We start from the raw sequence: 14895 nt of genomic DNA on the forward strand, positions 1-14895 counted from the left end.
AAGGGATATAAATGTGTTGGAAGCAGTTCAGATAAGGTTTCCCAGTTTAATAATCTGGATTAGACAGGATATTCTGTGAAGAAAGGATGGACAAGCTATGCTTGTAATTGCTGGAGTTCAGATGATTAAGCAATGACGACTGAATTACTTAAAATCTTGAAGACAGGGTCGATATTGAAAGGATGTTTCCTCTTTTGAGAGAATCTAGAATTAGGGGTCCCTGTTTAAAAGTCAAGGATTTTATATTTAAGATAGAGATTAGGTGAATTTATTCTCTCAGAAGGCCATGAGAATTTGGAACTCTGTCCCTGAAAAGAGACTGAAAGAAGAGTCCTTGAATATTTCTAAGGCAGAATGACATGGATTCTTGTTAAGGAGGCATGGAAAAGTTATTAAAGATGGACGGGAATGTGGACATAAGGTTACAATCTGATCAGCCATAATCTTAATGAATGGTGAAGAGAGCTCAAGGGCTGAAAGGTCTAATTAATATGTTTGGAACAATGGGATCCTTTTATGTGATAGGATGACATATAATCCGTATCTATGACCCTTGCCACTTGTCAGCTCAAATCCTAATGTGATCAAGAACTTTCTGCACTTGGACATGGACTCCTTTGGTATCTAAGGAGTCACAAGTAGTAGTAAAGACTGTGATACTGTGAACTTTGACCAGCAGTTAGTTATCTTGCTGGTGTCTGCATCTGCCACAACAAACTTACCTCACACTAATCCTCCATTCCCCATTTGTTTGATCCAACACAGCTCATTAACATTTAATGGCTTGGAGACCATATATCAATTACTGGAGTCTTGCAACACTGATTCTGATGCCAGAATCCTATATCAAGTTGTGATGCATATAACACTGCTCTATAACAAGCACTTGACTGGAACAAGCACTGGTACTTTTGAGGAGAGATACTAATGAGGAAACTTATGTGATCCAGCTGTTGTGAGTAGTTTAGAATTAGGCTTAGAGAACAGTTCTACAGATAATTGTTTCCCCAAAACATTAGCACATTTTTCAACCATTTGACTAAGTTCTTCCACATTACTGATTAATCACCAAGATACCCATAACTTGAGAAGAGATCTGCTAGATTGGTTTTGGGACATATGATTGCCAGAAATTAGATCCCAGATGGTAGAGGTGAAAAACAGATTAAGAATATTTACAAAAATTACTAAACGTGAATAAAATGATAAGCTCCAAGTTAATGCTAGGTCCAAAATGACATTCCTGATGAAGAGCTTATTCCTAAAATGTTGACTGTCCTGCTGTTCAGATGTTGCCTGACCTGCTGTGCTTTTCCAGTGCCACTGTTTTCGACTCTGACCCTCCAGCATCTGCAGTCCTCACTTTCTCATTATAGCATATTGCCTTACCAAATCGTTGAAACTGCTGAAGCTCTCCTTCTTAAAAGTTGTGGAATGATAATTGGCGATGTCCAGAGTATCAAGTTTTGCATCACAAATGATATTGTTGCTCTGCAATCATTTTGGAAAAATAGGTCATTATAACGAATGATCAACTGAAAATCACAAATAACCTAACTGCTAATGAATGTCAAATGCAAAAGGCAGGCCGCTGAATAAATAGCAGTGATGAATTATGACTGATGCTTGTAGCTTAGGAGTGAGTCTTCTTTGCTGCTAGAGCACTGGTAATAGATCTAACTTTGTTACAACGCCCCCAATCAGCCAATGACTGTTGAACTTTCCAAATGGGGTCATCTTATGAAATCCTATTTCAGCTTTGAGCAGTGCCTGCCAGCAATACAGATCCTTATCCAGAACTTGCTCAATTAATAAGGAGTGAACGCCCTTCCAACATTCCTTATGAATAACCTGAATATCTACATCAGAGAAATTGCCCTTGGTCTGCTCATTAATACAGGTGTCCACCACAGGCACAAGTATGAGCTAAGAAGTACGTGTTGAATAACATAAACAGTGAAATGCATAGACAGGCAGAAATTACAATCATAAGAAGAACCAACAAATTTGTTTATATACATAATTTTTTCCTGAAGCTTACACTATTACATGTATTAGCTCCAGTCAGCAATAAAAAACCTGGTAATAGATGCCAAATTGACAGAAGATGAAAATCAAATATCTGCTCATGTTTTACTCGATAGAGCTTAGTTTTTGTTTTAAACTGAATGTTGATGTATGAGCTAGCATCAGGCAGATGGCGGGGGTTTTGACTTCAAGTGATATGGAAAGCAACGGATTTCCATTTCCATTGAAATCAAAATCAATATCAGTCATCTAATATCATATCCTGCAGTCAAAATTATCCTTAATATATTTTATCCTGGCACAAGAAATTCCATTCACTGAGGAGGATGTTAATTAGACTTTCATAAATCTTGAGGTTCTTTGTTCTTCATACAAAAGTTGCAATTGTCATAAAGCCCACTTCAGTGCTGCTGCAATCCTGCTAGACATGAACTACTAAAAATTATAAACACATACGTGGTTTAAATCAGTAAGGTATAAAAGTCGATTGTTCTTTTTTGTAGATACTGGTATTTCAACCATGACATAGGCAGTCTGTATGGGGAAGTGTCCAGTATTGACCTTTAAAAAATAATGAAAATTAGTTAGTTGTAGCATTGGGATATTCATTTCCTGATAAACCAATTTTATAATGAGCTTTCAAAATCATTTTGGTAACAAAGGCTTTCATATGAAATTCATTTCTTGCAAACACTGACATCATGTTGAACAATTTCATGAAGTTTATTGTCCTTTAGGAAAGGAGTGGAGCATATTGAACAGAAAATACCAATCAATGTACATCCAAATGCAACGCATACTTACTGTGAGTGTAATAACATTTTCTGGACTAATTTGATCTAATGGAGGTCTTGTTTTGTTAACTGATGTTTTAGAAGCTATTTCATAGAAATTTTTGTTATTAATTCTGGAACATAAAAAATAAAGTATCAATGCTGTGGCTTAGAATTGGAAAATAGAATTACAAATACCAGTTCCCCTCACCAATTTAATCCATTTATATTTTATTATTTAACAAAACATTAATTAGAGAATTAATAAGATGGCAATAAGCTATATGATGATCACAGCATGGCAGGCAGGTACAGAATGTGTAAATTTAAGGGTTCACCAACAGGAAAGGCCACTGCTTAAGGAAATAGTAAAAGGACAGAAGTTAGGGTTCTGTAAATGAATGCACATAGCATTCATAACAAAATACATTAATTGACCACAAAAATAGACACTAATATGTATAGTTTGATACTCAATGCAGTGATGTGGTTGCAAGGGGTGACAAGGGAATGAATCTGAATATTGAAGGATACAAGATATTTCGGAATTATAGGAAAGCATGAACAGGCGAAAGTGTAGCTTTGTTGATAAAAGATTAAATTAGGACAACACAGCGAGAAGGCCTGTAAGCTAACCTATACAAGAAGAAATGATAGGAATTTGAGTGAAAGGTATGACACTAACAATCGATGATTCAAATTTACATATAGATTGGATGAATTAGATTGGCAAATAGAGTCTTGATAATGGTTGATGGATTGCTTTCAGGACAGCTTCTTAGAGTAGCATTTTCTAGAGGCAACGAGGGAGAACTTTATACTAGTTCTGATAATGTTCAATGAGAAACAATTAATTAATGGCCTCATTGTGAAGATACCCTAGACAGCATTGTTCATAACATGATTGAAAACCACATTTCTTTTGAGGGAGAGAAGATTTAGATCTAAATCTAGTGTGTTAAACTTAATTAAAGGTCATTATATGAGAATGAATACAGAGCTGGTTGAAGTGAGCTGAGAAATTAGGTTACAAGATACGAGCAAATTACTGCAGGTGCTGGAATACAACAAATGCTGGAGATCACAGTGGGTTAGGCAGCATCCATAGAGAAAGAGTTAGCTAACATTTCAAGTTGAGAAGACTCTTCCTTAGAGCTGATGTGAAGTTACAACATAGGTTGGTGGAGATGCAGTGGCCGACATTTAAAAAGATATTTCAGAATACTCGCATGTGGGAAAGCTCTCTGCTGGTTGGAATCTAACCCAGCACAAAGGAAGATGGTTCTGATTGTTTAAGACAATAATCTCAGTCCAAATTCTCTTCAGGATTTTCTCAAGGTTATCTCCTAAACATTACATCTTTAGATACTTCATGGGGATAACTTGAAACTGAATTGGGCCAGCAATATAAATACTCTGATTGCTAGAGCAGGTCAAAGATGAGGAATTCTGTGGTTAGTAACTCACCTCCAGTCCTGTCTCCCTGTCTACTATCTATAAAATATAATTCAGGAGTGTGATGGTACACTATCAAAACTTGAAACATTTGACACAATCCAGGACAAAGCAGCCTACATGATTAGCACACAATCTACCATCTTCAGCATTCACTCCCTTCACCACTGACACACAGCGGCAGTAGTGTGTACTATGTACAAGTCATACTGCAGTGACTCACCAAGGCTCCTTTGCTAGTATCTTCCACTCCTCTGACCAATGCAAGTAGAAAAGCTGCAATCCCATGGAAATAACATCACTTACAAGTACCCCTCCAAGCCATACATCATTCTGACCTGGAACTATATCACCATTTCGTTGACGCTGCCACTAATGTCACAAGGTCAAAATCCTGGAACTAATTTTCCAAGAGTATGAAGGGTATTTCTACATCTCAAGAATTGCAGCTCACAGCCACCTTTCTCAGGGCAGTTAGGAATGAGCAATAAATGCTGGCCTGGCTAGTGGTGCCCATATCCCAGGGGCGAATAAAAAAGATACATTCAAATGAGAAAAAAAAAACTCCAAGGGTAGGATGCACCATTCGTGTCTAACTGAAGTTAAAGACAGTATTTAGTTGGAGGAAAACAATGTAATCTGCAAAGATGTGTGACAACTCAAAAGATTGGGGAGAATGCACAAAGAATGACTTAAATATTAATGAGAAAGGAGAAATTAGAATATGAGAGAAAGTGAGCAATTAATATTATACCAGGCAAACGTTCTATATATTTAATAGGAAGAGAGCAAGTAAACTTAGCATTACAAAGTGAATTTGAGGAATTAATCATTGTAGAGGACGCAAACAACATTACAGAAATAATAGTGAACCAGAAAGTGAAAGGCAGAGAGGACCCAGATGAATGTAATTCAGTTTTCAAAAAATTTTATACCAGGAAACTAAAGGTGACTTAGTGTAACATCTATCAAAGGAAAATGCTGGAATATTTTCTTAAACAGGATATAATGGGGCATTTAGAGATCTTAATGCAATCAGGCAGGGTCAGTGTGTCTGTGTGAAAGAGAAATCATGTTTAACTGGTTGGAGTTTTTTGAGAATGTAAAAGTTAATATTGATAAAGGTAATGCCATATCCAAGATTGCTGTGCAAAGTGAGAGCTCATGGTATAGGGGTTCACATAATAACATGGATAGAGCTTTGTTAGCTAAGAGGAAAGTGAGTGGGCAGAAATAAGTCATTTTCAGGTTGGCAAGATGTGACAGGTGGATTGTCACAGGGATCAGTGCTAGGATCTCATCTATTTCATTTATATCAATGACTAGAATGAGGCAACGGAATGCATGACTAAAATTTGCTGATGACGCAAAGGTTAGTTGGAAAGTAAGCTGTGAAGAGGACAAAAAGAGTTGGTAAAGGAATATCAATAGTAAATAGGCAAACATTTGGCAGATGAAGTATAATGAGGAAAGAATGAACTTATCCACTTATTGATTCAAAATGCAGCATACTATTAAAAAAGAGATAGATTTGAGATCCCTCTGTTGTGGAGAGAGATCTGAGTGTCTCAGTATGTGAACCAGGAAGTGAATATGCAGTACAGCAAGTGATTTGAAAGGCAAATGTTACTGTTTATTGCAAGAGGAATAAACATTAAATTAGGGATGTCTGGTTGCAATTATATAGAGCTTTGATGAGGCCATGTCTGAAGTCATTTGTATAGTCTTGGATGTAAATGTGTTTAAGAAAAGATTCACTTGACTGATACCTAGGATGAGGGAGATTATATTCTGAGGGAAGTTTCAATAGGCTCGGCCTGTATCTATCAGAATATAAAAAAAAGAAAGGCAGTCTTAAAACCCATAAGGACCTGACAGGACAGCTGCCAGAAGGATGCTCCTCCTTGTGGGAAAGACTAGAACTAGTAAACACCATTTAAAAATAAGAGTCTTCCATTTAAAATGAAGTTAAGGAGAATTGCTTTCTCTCTCAGATGCTCATGGGCTTTTGCAATTCACTTCTGACGAAAAGGCAGATTTACTGGATAGTTTTAAGACAGAGGTAGATAGATTCTCGACTAACAAAGGAATCAAAGGTCACAAGATATAGGCAGGGATGTGGAGTTGAGGCCAGAATCAATTCAACTATAATCTTAGTGAATGGTGGAGGAGGCTTACTTCTGTTCCTAATTTGTATATTTGTATGTAACATATTTGGCATCCAATCCTGTATATGTTTCCTTTTTAACTATGTATCTAAGATATTTAAATGGAATGATGTTATATCTGGTACCTTCCAGGAAGTACAGAAAGATTATAGAACAGTTACAACACATGAGGTGATGTGGATTTTGCCTCCGAAGGGTGTTTTACCTGATGAGGCAACAGTAGTTATCTCCCTTGACATAAGAAACTAAATGTGGATATTGTGGTATTGAAGAATCCAACAGACATTTATGACAATTAAGTGTATACAAACATGATGTTTACAGGCACATCAATGTCTGGCTAATATTAATTAAGAAATGTTAAAAAAAACACCATGTTTATAGTAGCATGACATGCTTCAAATGATCCCTGACAAGATGATATAGGAGCTTTTAATATAGTGAAAGTATCATGAGCATGTCTCCTAAATGTGTGGATATACCCTATGTTTAATAATGAACTACTGACATATTGACTGTGAGGTATTGAACAACATAAGAAGGTAATTTCATTTCTGTTTGGATCCCTTATGATTTTGAAATCTACTATTGAATCTTCTCTTAATCTTCCTTTGCCTGAGTACAACCCAGCTTCTCCAATGTATCCACAAAGCTGAAGTTCCCTCATCCATGGATCTATTCCTCTGTATTTTGGCAACTTTGCTAATGAGGTTATGGCACACCGCCATCCTGCCAAAGTAAGTCCAGTCCAACCTCTGGGCCCAAAAGATTATACCTATTATTCCAGATGAGTCTGAAGCAGTGAGTTATAAAGGTTGACATAACTTGTTGCTTTTCCATTCTTTGCCTCTATTTATTAAGCCTGACCTGCTGTGTGGCTTTTCACTCACTTTCTCAATGTACCTGCCACCTTCCAAAATTTAGATAAAACTACTCCAGGTCTACTGTAGTCCTGTGATTTGAACTTATGATGCTTTGGTTGAGTAACAAGATTCATTGATATAAGGCTTGTTTAGTGGGTGGCACGGTGGCACAGTGGTTAGCACTGCTGCCTCACAGCGCCAGAGACCTGGGTTCAAATCCCGCCTCAGGCAAGTGACTGTGTGGAGTTTGCACATTCTCCCCGTGTCTGTGTGGGTTTCCTCTGGGTGCTCCGGTTTCCTCCCACAGTCCAAAGATGTGCAGGTCAGGTGAATTGGCCACGCTAAATTGCCCGTAGTGTTAGGTAGGGGTATGGATGGGTTGCACTTCAGCGGGTCGGTGTGGACGTTTTGGGCCGAAGGGCCTGTTTCCACACTGTAAGTAATCGAAAACCATAAGGTTATATTTCAGTACTCATAGACAAGTGGATTGAGGTCAAGTTAGAAGTTAAAATTTCACCGCAAACTAGCTCTAATTTGTTTATATAAATGCTTTAATGAAGTGTGAAGCCCAGAAGTCACCTGTTTCACATGCTTTGCAATTAGTTGTTGGATTTCCCAAGAATACATGGCTGCTGATGAGAGGGGAGGACAGTTTGTGAAGGTTCAAGCAACCTTTTTCCATTGAAGTACACCCCATATTTTGATCACCCCTTCATTTCCCCGATTTCATATCGTGATCCCCCTGAACTACTTACTGGGGCCAGGCATTGGTAACAATCACACTCCATTTACCTCCATTTGGTTCCAGTGACAGGGACTGGCTGCAGACGTAACACTGGCCACCTGTGGTTCTGCTGGGAATGGACACTGCCAGACATTTATTTGGCCAGCAGCAATGGAGGAATTGTTTCCTCCTCAAGTGGGGTTGGGAATGGCTGGGCTAGTGATGTACTAATGGATGCTAGCCTGCTGCAGGATAATGGCAAAATGACTAATAGCACACACTTAATAGACGTAAAGTCCAATCCCTGGTCACTAACCCATTTGCCAAAGTGAAATATGTTTTTTCGTTTCTCATTGTTTCGAATAACTTTCTATTCTTTGTTCCTCAGCTTCCTAACTTCTCATCATAGGTGAGGTCCTATATCCTTCATAACCCCCTCTGTACCCATTACACAGTCTTTACATCTTTCCATAATGTCAGTGCTTAGAATTGCCCATGACACTCATGAAATCTAACCAGTGATTTATGATGTTTTAACATCAAAGTCCCTGTAAAATGCTGTTGTACATGCCCAAATATTTTAGTGCATAGCCTCTTTAAATTGGTTGTGCTGATACGCACAGGCATTGTTTATCAAAGTAAACTGTCTGTGTTGCACCATTCCGTGTCACTTCACACTGATGCAGTTTAGCAGAAAGATTGCTGGCATCATAGCTTTGCTTATTTTTTATTCTCCAATTTATATTTCAAGCAATCTAGATGCTTTTCAAACAAGCTTATCATCTAAAAAATCATAGAATCACACAGAAGAGGTCCCTCTGCAGTCTTTAAGAGTTTGTGTGTGTATGTATATGAGAACAAAGCCTTCCAACTCTTCTACATTTCTCAAAAAGTGTGTCATTTGTTGGATATATATTGATTTTCCATATTAGTTCTCCAAACTGCAACTTTTTCCCATATGGAGTTCCATGTTCCAAGCATCTAACTTTCTCATCATCCAGTCTGTCACCCTGAATTGTATAATTACTCTTACCACTCGCTGATGGATGTACATTATCAGCTCTAAACAATTCTCATTCATGTATACAAAGAGATAATGTGAAGAACACAAAACTGACTCTTGGGTCAACTACTTCCCTGTGAGAAAAATGTCAATCACTACTATCCTTTGTTTTCTGTCATTGAGAAAAGTCCATGCCTACACTTTCTACTTATTTCCACATGCTTCCATCTTCTGAATTAATCTCCTTTTTTCAATTTCTTTGGGAAGTTTGCAATTACAATAATTACTATACTATCTTAAAAATTTTTCTCTGGTCATTGTCAAAGAATGAATTAAGTTAATTAGATACTGTTTGCGTAGAGGTTAGATCATAGCAGTTAACCCTAAGCAAATTTAAGCAAACAACCATGGAGTACATTTCTCCACAATTGAGGTTCAGGATTTGTGGTCTTGAGATTTTGAAGAAGGGTCACCAGATTTGAATATTAACTCTGCTTTCTGTCCACAGATGCTGCTAGACCTGTTGAGTTTCTCTAGCAATGTTTTTAGTTCCCGATTTCCAGTATCTGCATTTTTCTGTTTTTTTTTAATTCACAGTTCGTGGGATATACTCAAAACAGTGGATTTGTGATTTCCTATGTATTGCTGGAGAAAATATCGACTCATCTCAGGCAAGATGTCAAACAGTCTGATTGCACTGGGTCTATGGAAGATTTGAAAGACTTGGTGCTGGATGTAGCAGCGTAAATAAAGAAATTCCCAATGTCTGCAGATAATGCTGCCAAGGACAACATGTGCTGTATGGCTCTGTGTAGATTAAGAACAGGACATGAAGAAGGATAGATAGTTAGAGTCTTTGGGAAATGGTACTTTGGAGCTGAGAAGACAAGCTGTTGGTACAAATGTTCAGATAGAAAAGAGTGGAACCAGATAATGACAGTTTTATTAACTGGACAGTACACTAGAGGAGGCATTTAAAGACGATAGTTTAGTGGTCAATATTTTGCAGTTCGACCCTTAGACAATGTCACTTGGTTAGAACTATTTTAGTGATATGATAGGGAGAGAGACAGCAGCGCAGAGATTTAAACAGAAAAGATGGGTAGAGATTTAGAAGAGAGAATACATTCAAGGATATTGGAGAGAAACAGGAGATTGGGGGCAGGATTGTAGTTTATGAGGATGGTGAAGTTAACATTGAAAAATAAACTTGATCTAATCTCAGCCATTCCTTATTTTAATGGCATCAGGTCACTAAACAGTTACTCAAATAATAAACTTCAAGATAATAATTTACAATAAACATTTCTTTCATACTCTACATACCCCAAGAAGACAATTTCACTATCATACTGCACAGTAAAGATAACATTTGCCTCGTTGTCAAATTCAGTTTCTGGGTTTTCAATGCTTCCACTGTAAAGTGAAACACATGTTACTTCTGTGTAGAAATTGAAAAACATTTTAAAAATTGTTTGAATTATGAGAATCGGTATCCACCTTTCAGCATGGAATTTCACATATGTATCCTTCTGTGGCTTGTTGACATTAAAATCAAAGTAGATGTCAAAAGAGATCTATTAACAAGCAAAAAGAAAAATGGAATTTAGTATATTTAACTTTTAGTTTTGCTCTAACTTTACAGCATTTAGTCACAGGGTAAGACTTTCCAAAATAAATATTTCTTGAAGAATAACTGTAAGGGAACACAAGGAATTAGTCTAAATTAAAGATTTAGGGAAAATCATGTGCACCCATGCTGAATTGTAAATTACGTTCTTCATTGAAAATATTTTAAATCACAGCCCTGCACACTGTTTAGCCAAGGCTGCTTAGTGATTGGCTAATCATGTTTTCTAATCTTGCTGTTCATTCTGAAACTGTCACTGCTATTGCTGCTATTCAATTATTTCAAATTCAAATCCTTTTCCTGGAGTTGTACAGCACAATATTGTTATTTTGAGATAGCTTTCTGAGCAATATTAGTTTTAATTGTCTTCTAAGGTACTCACTTGTAGCCATACTCAGTTGGATTATAAGGATTTATGAAGTGTGTACAGTCAGCCCTATAGCAGTGAAGTCAGATCTCCCGGGAGCCACCCATAAAACTATAAGACATTGGCGCAGACCTTGTCATTCAGCTCATCAAGTCTGCTCCGCCAATCAATGAGATCATGGCTGATCTGATAATCCTCAATTCCACTGTCCTGCCTTTTCCAATAACTCTCGATTCCTTTACTGATTAAAAATCTTCTTTGTCTTGAATATACTCAATGACTCAGCCTCTACAATAGAAAATTCCACAGATTCACTACCTTCTGAGAGAAGAAGTGCCTTCTCATCTTTCTCTTAAACGTGTGTACCCTTTTTCTTAGACTGTGCCCTGTAGTGCTAGACTGTTCCACAAGGGGAAGCCTCTTCATGTATTCTATCAAGCCTGACAGAATCTTCTATTCTCCTAAACTGTAATGATTACAGGCCTAACCTACTCGACCTCTCCTCAGAAGAAATTTGCACCATATATCGAATCAACCTCATAAACTCTCTCTGGACTGCCTCTTTTCTTATGTAAGGGGACCAAAACAGTCCATAGTTCCCCAGCTGCAATCTGACTAGTGCCTTGTACAGTTTTAGCAATATCTATGTTTAAACTCCATTTGCTTTGAAATAAAGGTCAACATCCATTTGCCTTCCCTATTAACTTCCGAATGTGGAACTTTCATAGTTCTGAGGGTCATCTGATGATAACTTCGTCATTTACGTTGCTTAATTTCTCATTTCTTTCAGCTTCTGTGCTGACCTTTTGTCTTTGGTACACTCAAAGAGCTAAGAAAGGAATTCCAGCATAGCCTCCCCCCTGTATGTAGTCTTTTGGTAGACTTAATCATTTTCCCTCTGTTACATGTAAATATCATAATTTCTATTACAATCATGTATTATTGATGAATTCTTTTTAAGATTTAAAATTATTTTTAAGGAAGTTTAAAAGCGATCACCTTATCTCCCCCTTTTAAAAATGGGCTCCCAATGTCACAGGATACTGAGGTTGAGTTTACTTCACTGCAGTCAGTGTTCGGTGCCTGTTAAAATGAAAAGGTAAACATCCATCAGTCAGTTTAAATATACACACCCTTCTTACTCTAATGATTATGCAATAGGGATTGTCTACTTGTGTTGATAATGTGTTGATCTATTTCGGTAGAATCATTGTGTGGGAAATAATTATGGGAGACAGTATTAAATAATTTTATTAAACTGGAAAATGTTGGCCCTACACTAATTGAGGTCCCTGGAAATGAAATGTATTCTCTCTTAGCAGATTACAAGCTTGTCGAGACAGCTAGATCTTAAAACCATGAAGCATGCTTGGAAGCACAATTTTGGATGTGCAATGGTTATTCATAATGCTCAAATGTGCAGATATGGCTTGAAATGTTAGCTGGCCATGACAGGACAAGCCACAGGAAACATCTGGTGCATGTGTTGCTGATGAAGGGTTCAGGGAGGTTGGTGCTATAGTAGCAATAAGGACAAAGAATGGCACTGGGGGTGGGGGGCACAGGGTATGATGGGAAGGTCTGCACTGGGAGTGGGAACATGGGATAATGGAAGTGGGGGAGGTGCAGGCAGGGGAGGGGAGGCCTGCATCAGGTATGGAAGCAGAGAGGGGACTGACCACCACCAGGAAGGGGAGGGGTTGGGATGGGAGGTTAGGCCTGCACTGGGAATCAAATGCCTTTTTTACTTGGGAGTGACAACAACGTTGGTGGAAGATCAGAAGGGCATGGGGACAATGGAAGAGAGAGGGAGGTTGAGAGGAGGGAGAAGGACTGAGATGTTATAAAGAATAGAGATTAAAAAAAAGCTCTTTATTTTGCCCTACTGGCTACTGCAGCACCATCTTCAGACAGGCAGCTATTCCTAGCCACTTGAGAATGACCTGAGTTTTGTTTCTGCTCTTTGCGATACCTATATGTGCTGTTTGTTCAGTAACATTGCCTTCAGGGTGATGGCATGAAAGGTGACTCATTGTTCATAATGACACAATGGAATCATGTGGGAACCACTGTTTCCTTTGATGCTAAAAAGGTTTGGGGGTCCACTATGGGAAGTACCAAAAAATCTGGCCCGTTTGGTGGATGAACACTCCACTTCAGTTTCAAGCTCAATCTAAGAATGAATGTGTGGAGCATGGGAAAGGTCAGTCTTCTGTTGGAACTGGTCATTTTCTAGCAATTATAACATGAAAGTGATCTTTGGAAATAGTGTCTACATCTCTGCCCAACTTCCCCACCCACCATCCAACCCCGCCCCCCCCCCCCCCACTTCTCCCCTCCACCTCCCCCTCCCCAACCATCCTCCTCAGAGGTTTTTTTAATACTGAAGAGGAAAGTACATAAATCTATATGTTTTGGACTTTAGTCAGTGCAATTTAAATGGTCTACTCACTGATGCAAAAAAGATGTTATCAGAAAAATGAACTATCACTTTAGCATTAAATGCGTTTTCCTTCTTGTTCTCTGTCTCTACGTTAATTATCATCTGCTGTTTCTTGCTGCTAACAATGTGGTTACTGTTGATAGAAATAAGACATTAATTAATGTAAGATAAACATTAGATGATATTCAGTGCAAAATTATAAATTGTAGTCAAGTAAAGGCATTAAGAAGAATTACTATTATTGAAAAACTTGCAGTGGATAACATTTTCATGGCTACCTGACATCTCAAAGCACTTAGAGCTAAAGAAATACTTTTGAAGTACAAAAGCTGTTTTGAAGGAAGGAAACGGAGTGATTTGTACAAAGCAAACTCACAATCAGCAATGCAACAATGACCAGATCATCTGTTCAGTGATGCTAATTGAGGGAATAAAAATTGACCATGACTTCAGGGATAACTCCTCCCTCTTCTTCAAAATAGTTCCATAGAATCTCTTAGATTCATCAGAGTAAATAGATCTTGGCCTAGGTTGAACATATCAGCTGAAAGGCAACATTTGCAACCATGTAGCATTTCTACTGCAGGGTCATGCTTAATTTTTGTGTCTAAACCCTTAACCAAGAATGTTGTGACTCAAGTGTTAGTGCTGCAAATTGAGTAATGACTGACAAGTTCCTTACTGTTCACTGAATATATTTTCCTTGTATCTCAGTGCGGTACAACAAACCTTCTTAGAGATCAAGACAATGATACATTTGCCTTATTAATCTTGAATATTCAATTGAAAGAGATTCTGAGAAAGAAGAATTATCCATGGCTAACAGAGGAAATAAAGCATTGATTTACATTAAAAAAAAGATGTACAATGATGCGAATATTTATGGTGGTTTAGAAGGTTAGAAGCTAGCAAATAAAAATGAATGAATAAATTAATAAATGATTGTCACATAGCTTTCACTGTAAAATACTTCATTTGTTGCCATAATCTGGCACCATTTTGAAAGTTTAAGAATATGAGAGAACAATGGGATATCCCCTCGGCATTGGCGTATGGACCCCTTCCTGATGAAAGATAGTAAATTTGTAAAGTACTTCTCTCAAGAATTTAAAACTTTTTTAGAAATTAATTTAGGTATGGCTAGCAACCCATCAATGATGTGGGAGACCATCAAAGCTTACGCGTGAGGTTTGATCATCTCCTACTCAGTGACCCAGAAAAAATTAAAGGGAGAACAACAGCGTCTGCTCGAAGCTCGCTTAAAAGCAGCTGAAACAGCATACGCTGATAGACCTTCCATTATCAAATTGCAAAGGGTTACGGCCCTTAGGACAGCTGTAAACACCACGCTTACCCAAACGGCTAAGAGGGAAATATTATTTGCAAAACAAACATTATATGAATTTGGCGACAAACCGGGTAGATACTTAGCATTTCTTGC

General features: G+C 37.9%; 1 protein-coding gene across 1 annotated transcript in view; it reads right to left on the reverse strand.

Moving 5' to 3' along the window:
- Positions 1-14895, reverse strand: part of LOC140477769 (integrin alpha-2-like) — a 188164-nt gene that overhangs the window by 31032 nt on the left and 142237 nt on the right. The window contains exons 20-26 of the mRNA XM_072571628.1: positions 13464-13587; positions 12011-12094; positions 10515-10591; positions 10341-10430; positions 2833-2935; positions 2485-2589; positions 1390-1491 (exon numbers count right to left, since the gene is read on the reverse strand). Coding sequence (XP_072427729.1) covers positions 1390-1491; positions 2485-2589; positions 2833-2935; positions 10341-10430; positions 10515-10591; positions 12011-12094; positions 13464-13587 — 685 coding nt within the window. The remainder of the gene's footprint in view (positions 1-1389; positions 1492-2484; positions 2590-2832; positions 2936-10340; positions 10431-10514; positions 10592-12010; positions 12095-13463; positions 13588-14895) is intronic.

Source organism: Chiloscyllium punctatum, chromosome 1 (assembly GCF_047496795.1).
Source record: "Chiloscyllium punctatum isolate Juve2018m chromosome 1, sChiPun1.3, whole genome shotgun sequence".
Lineage (NCBI taxonomy): Eukaryota > Metazoa > Chordata > Chondrichthyes > Orectolobiformes > Hemiscylliidae > Chiloscyllium > Chiloscyllium punctatum.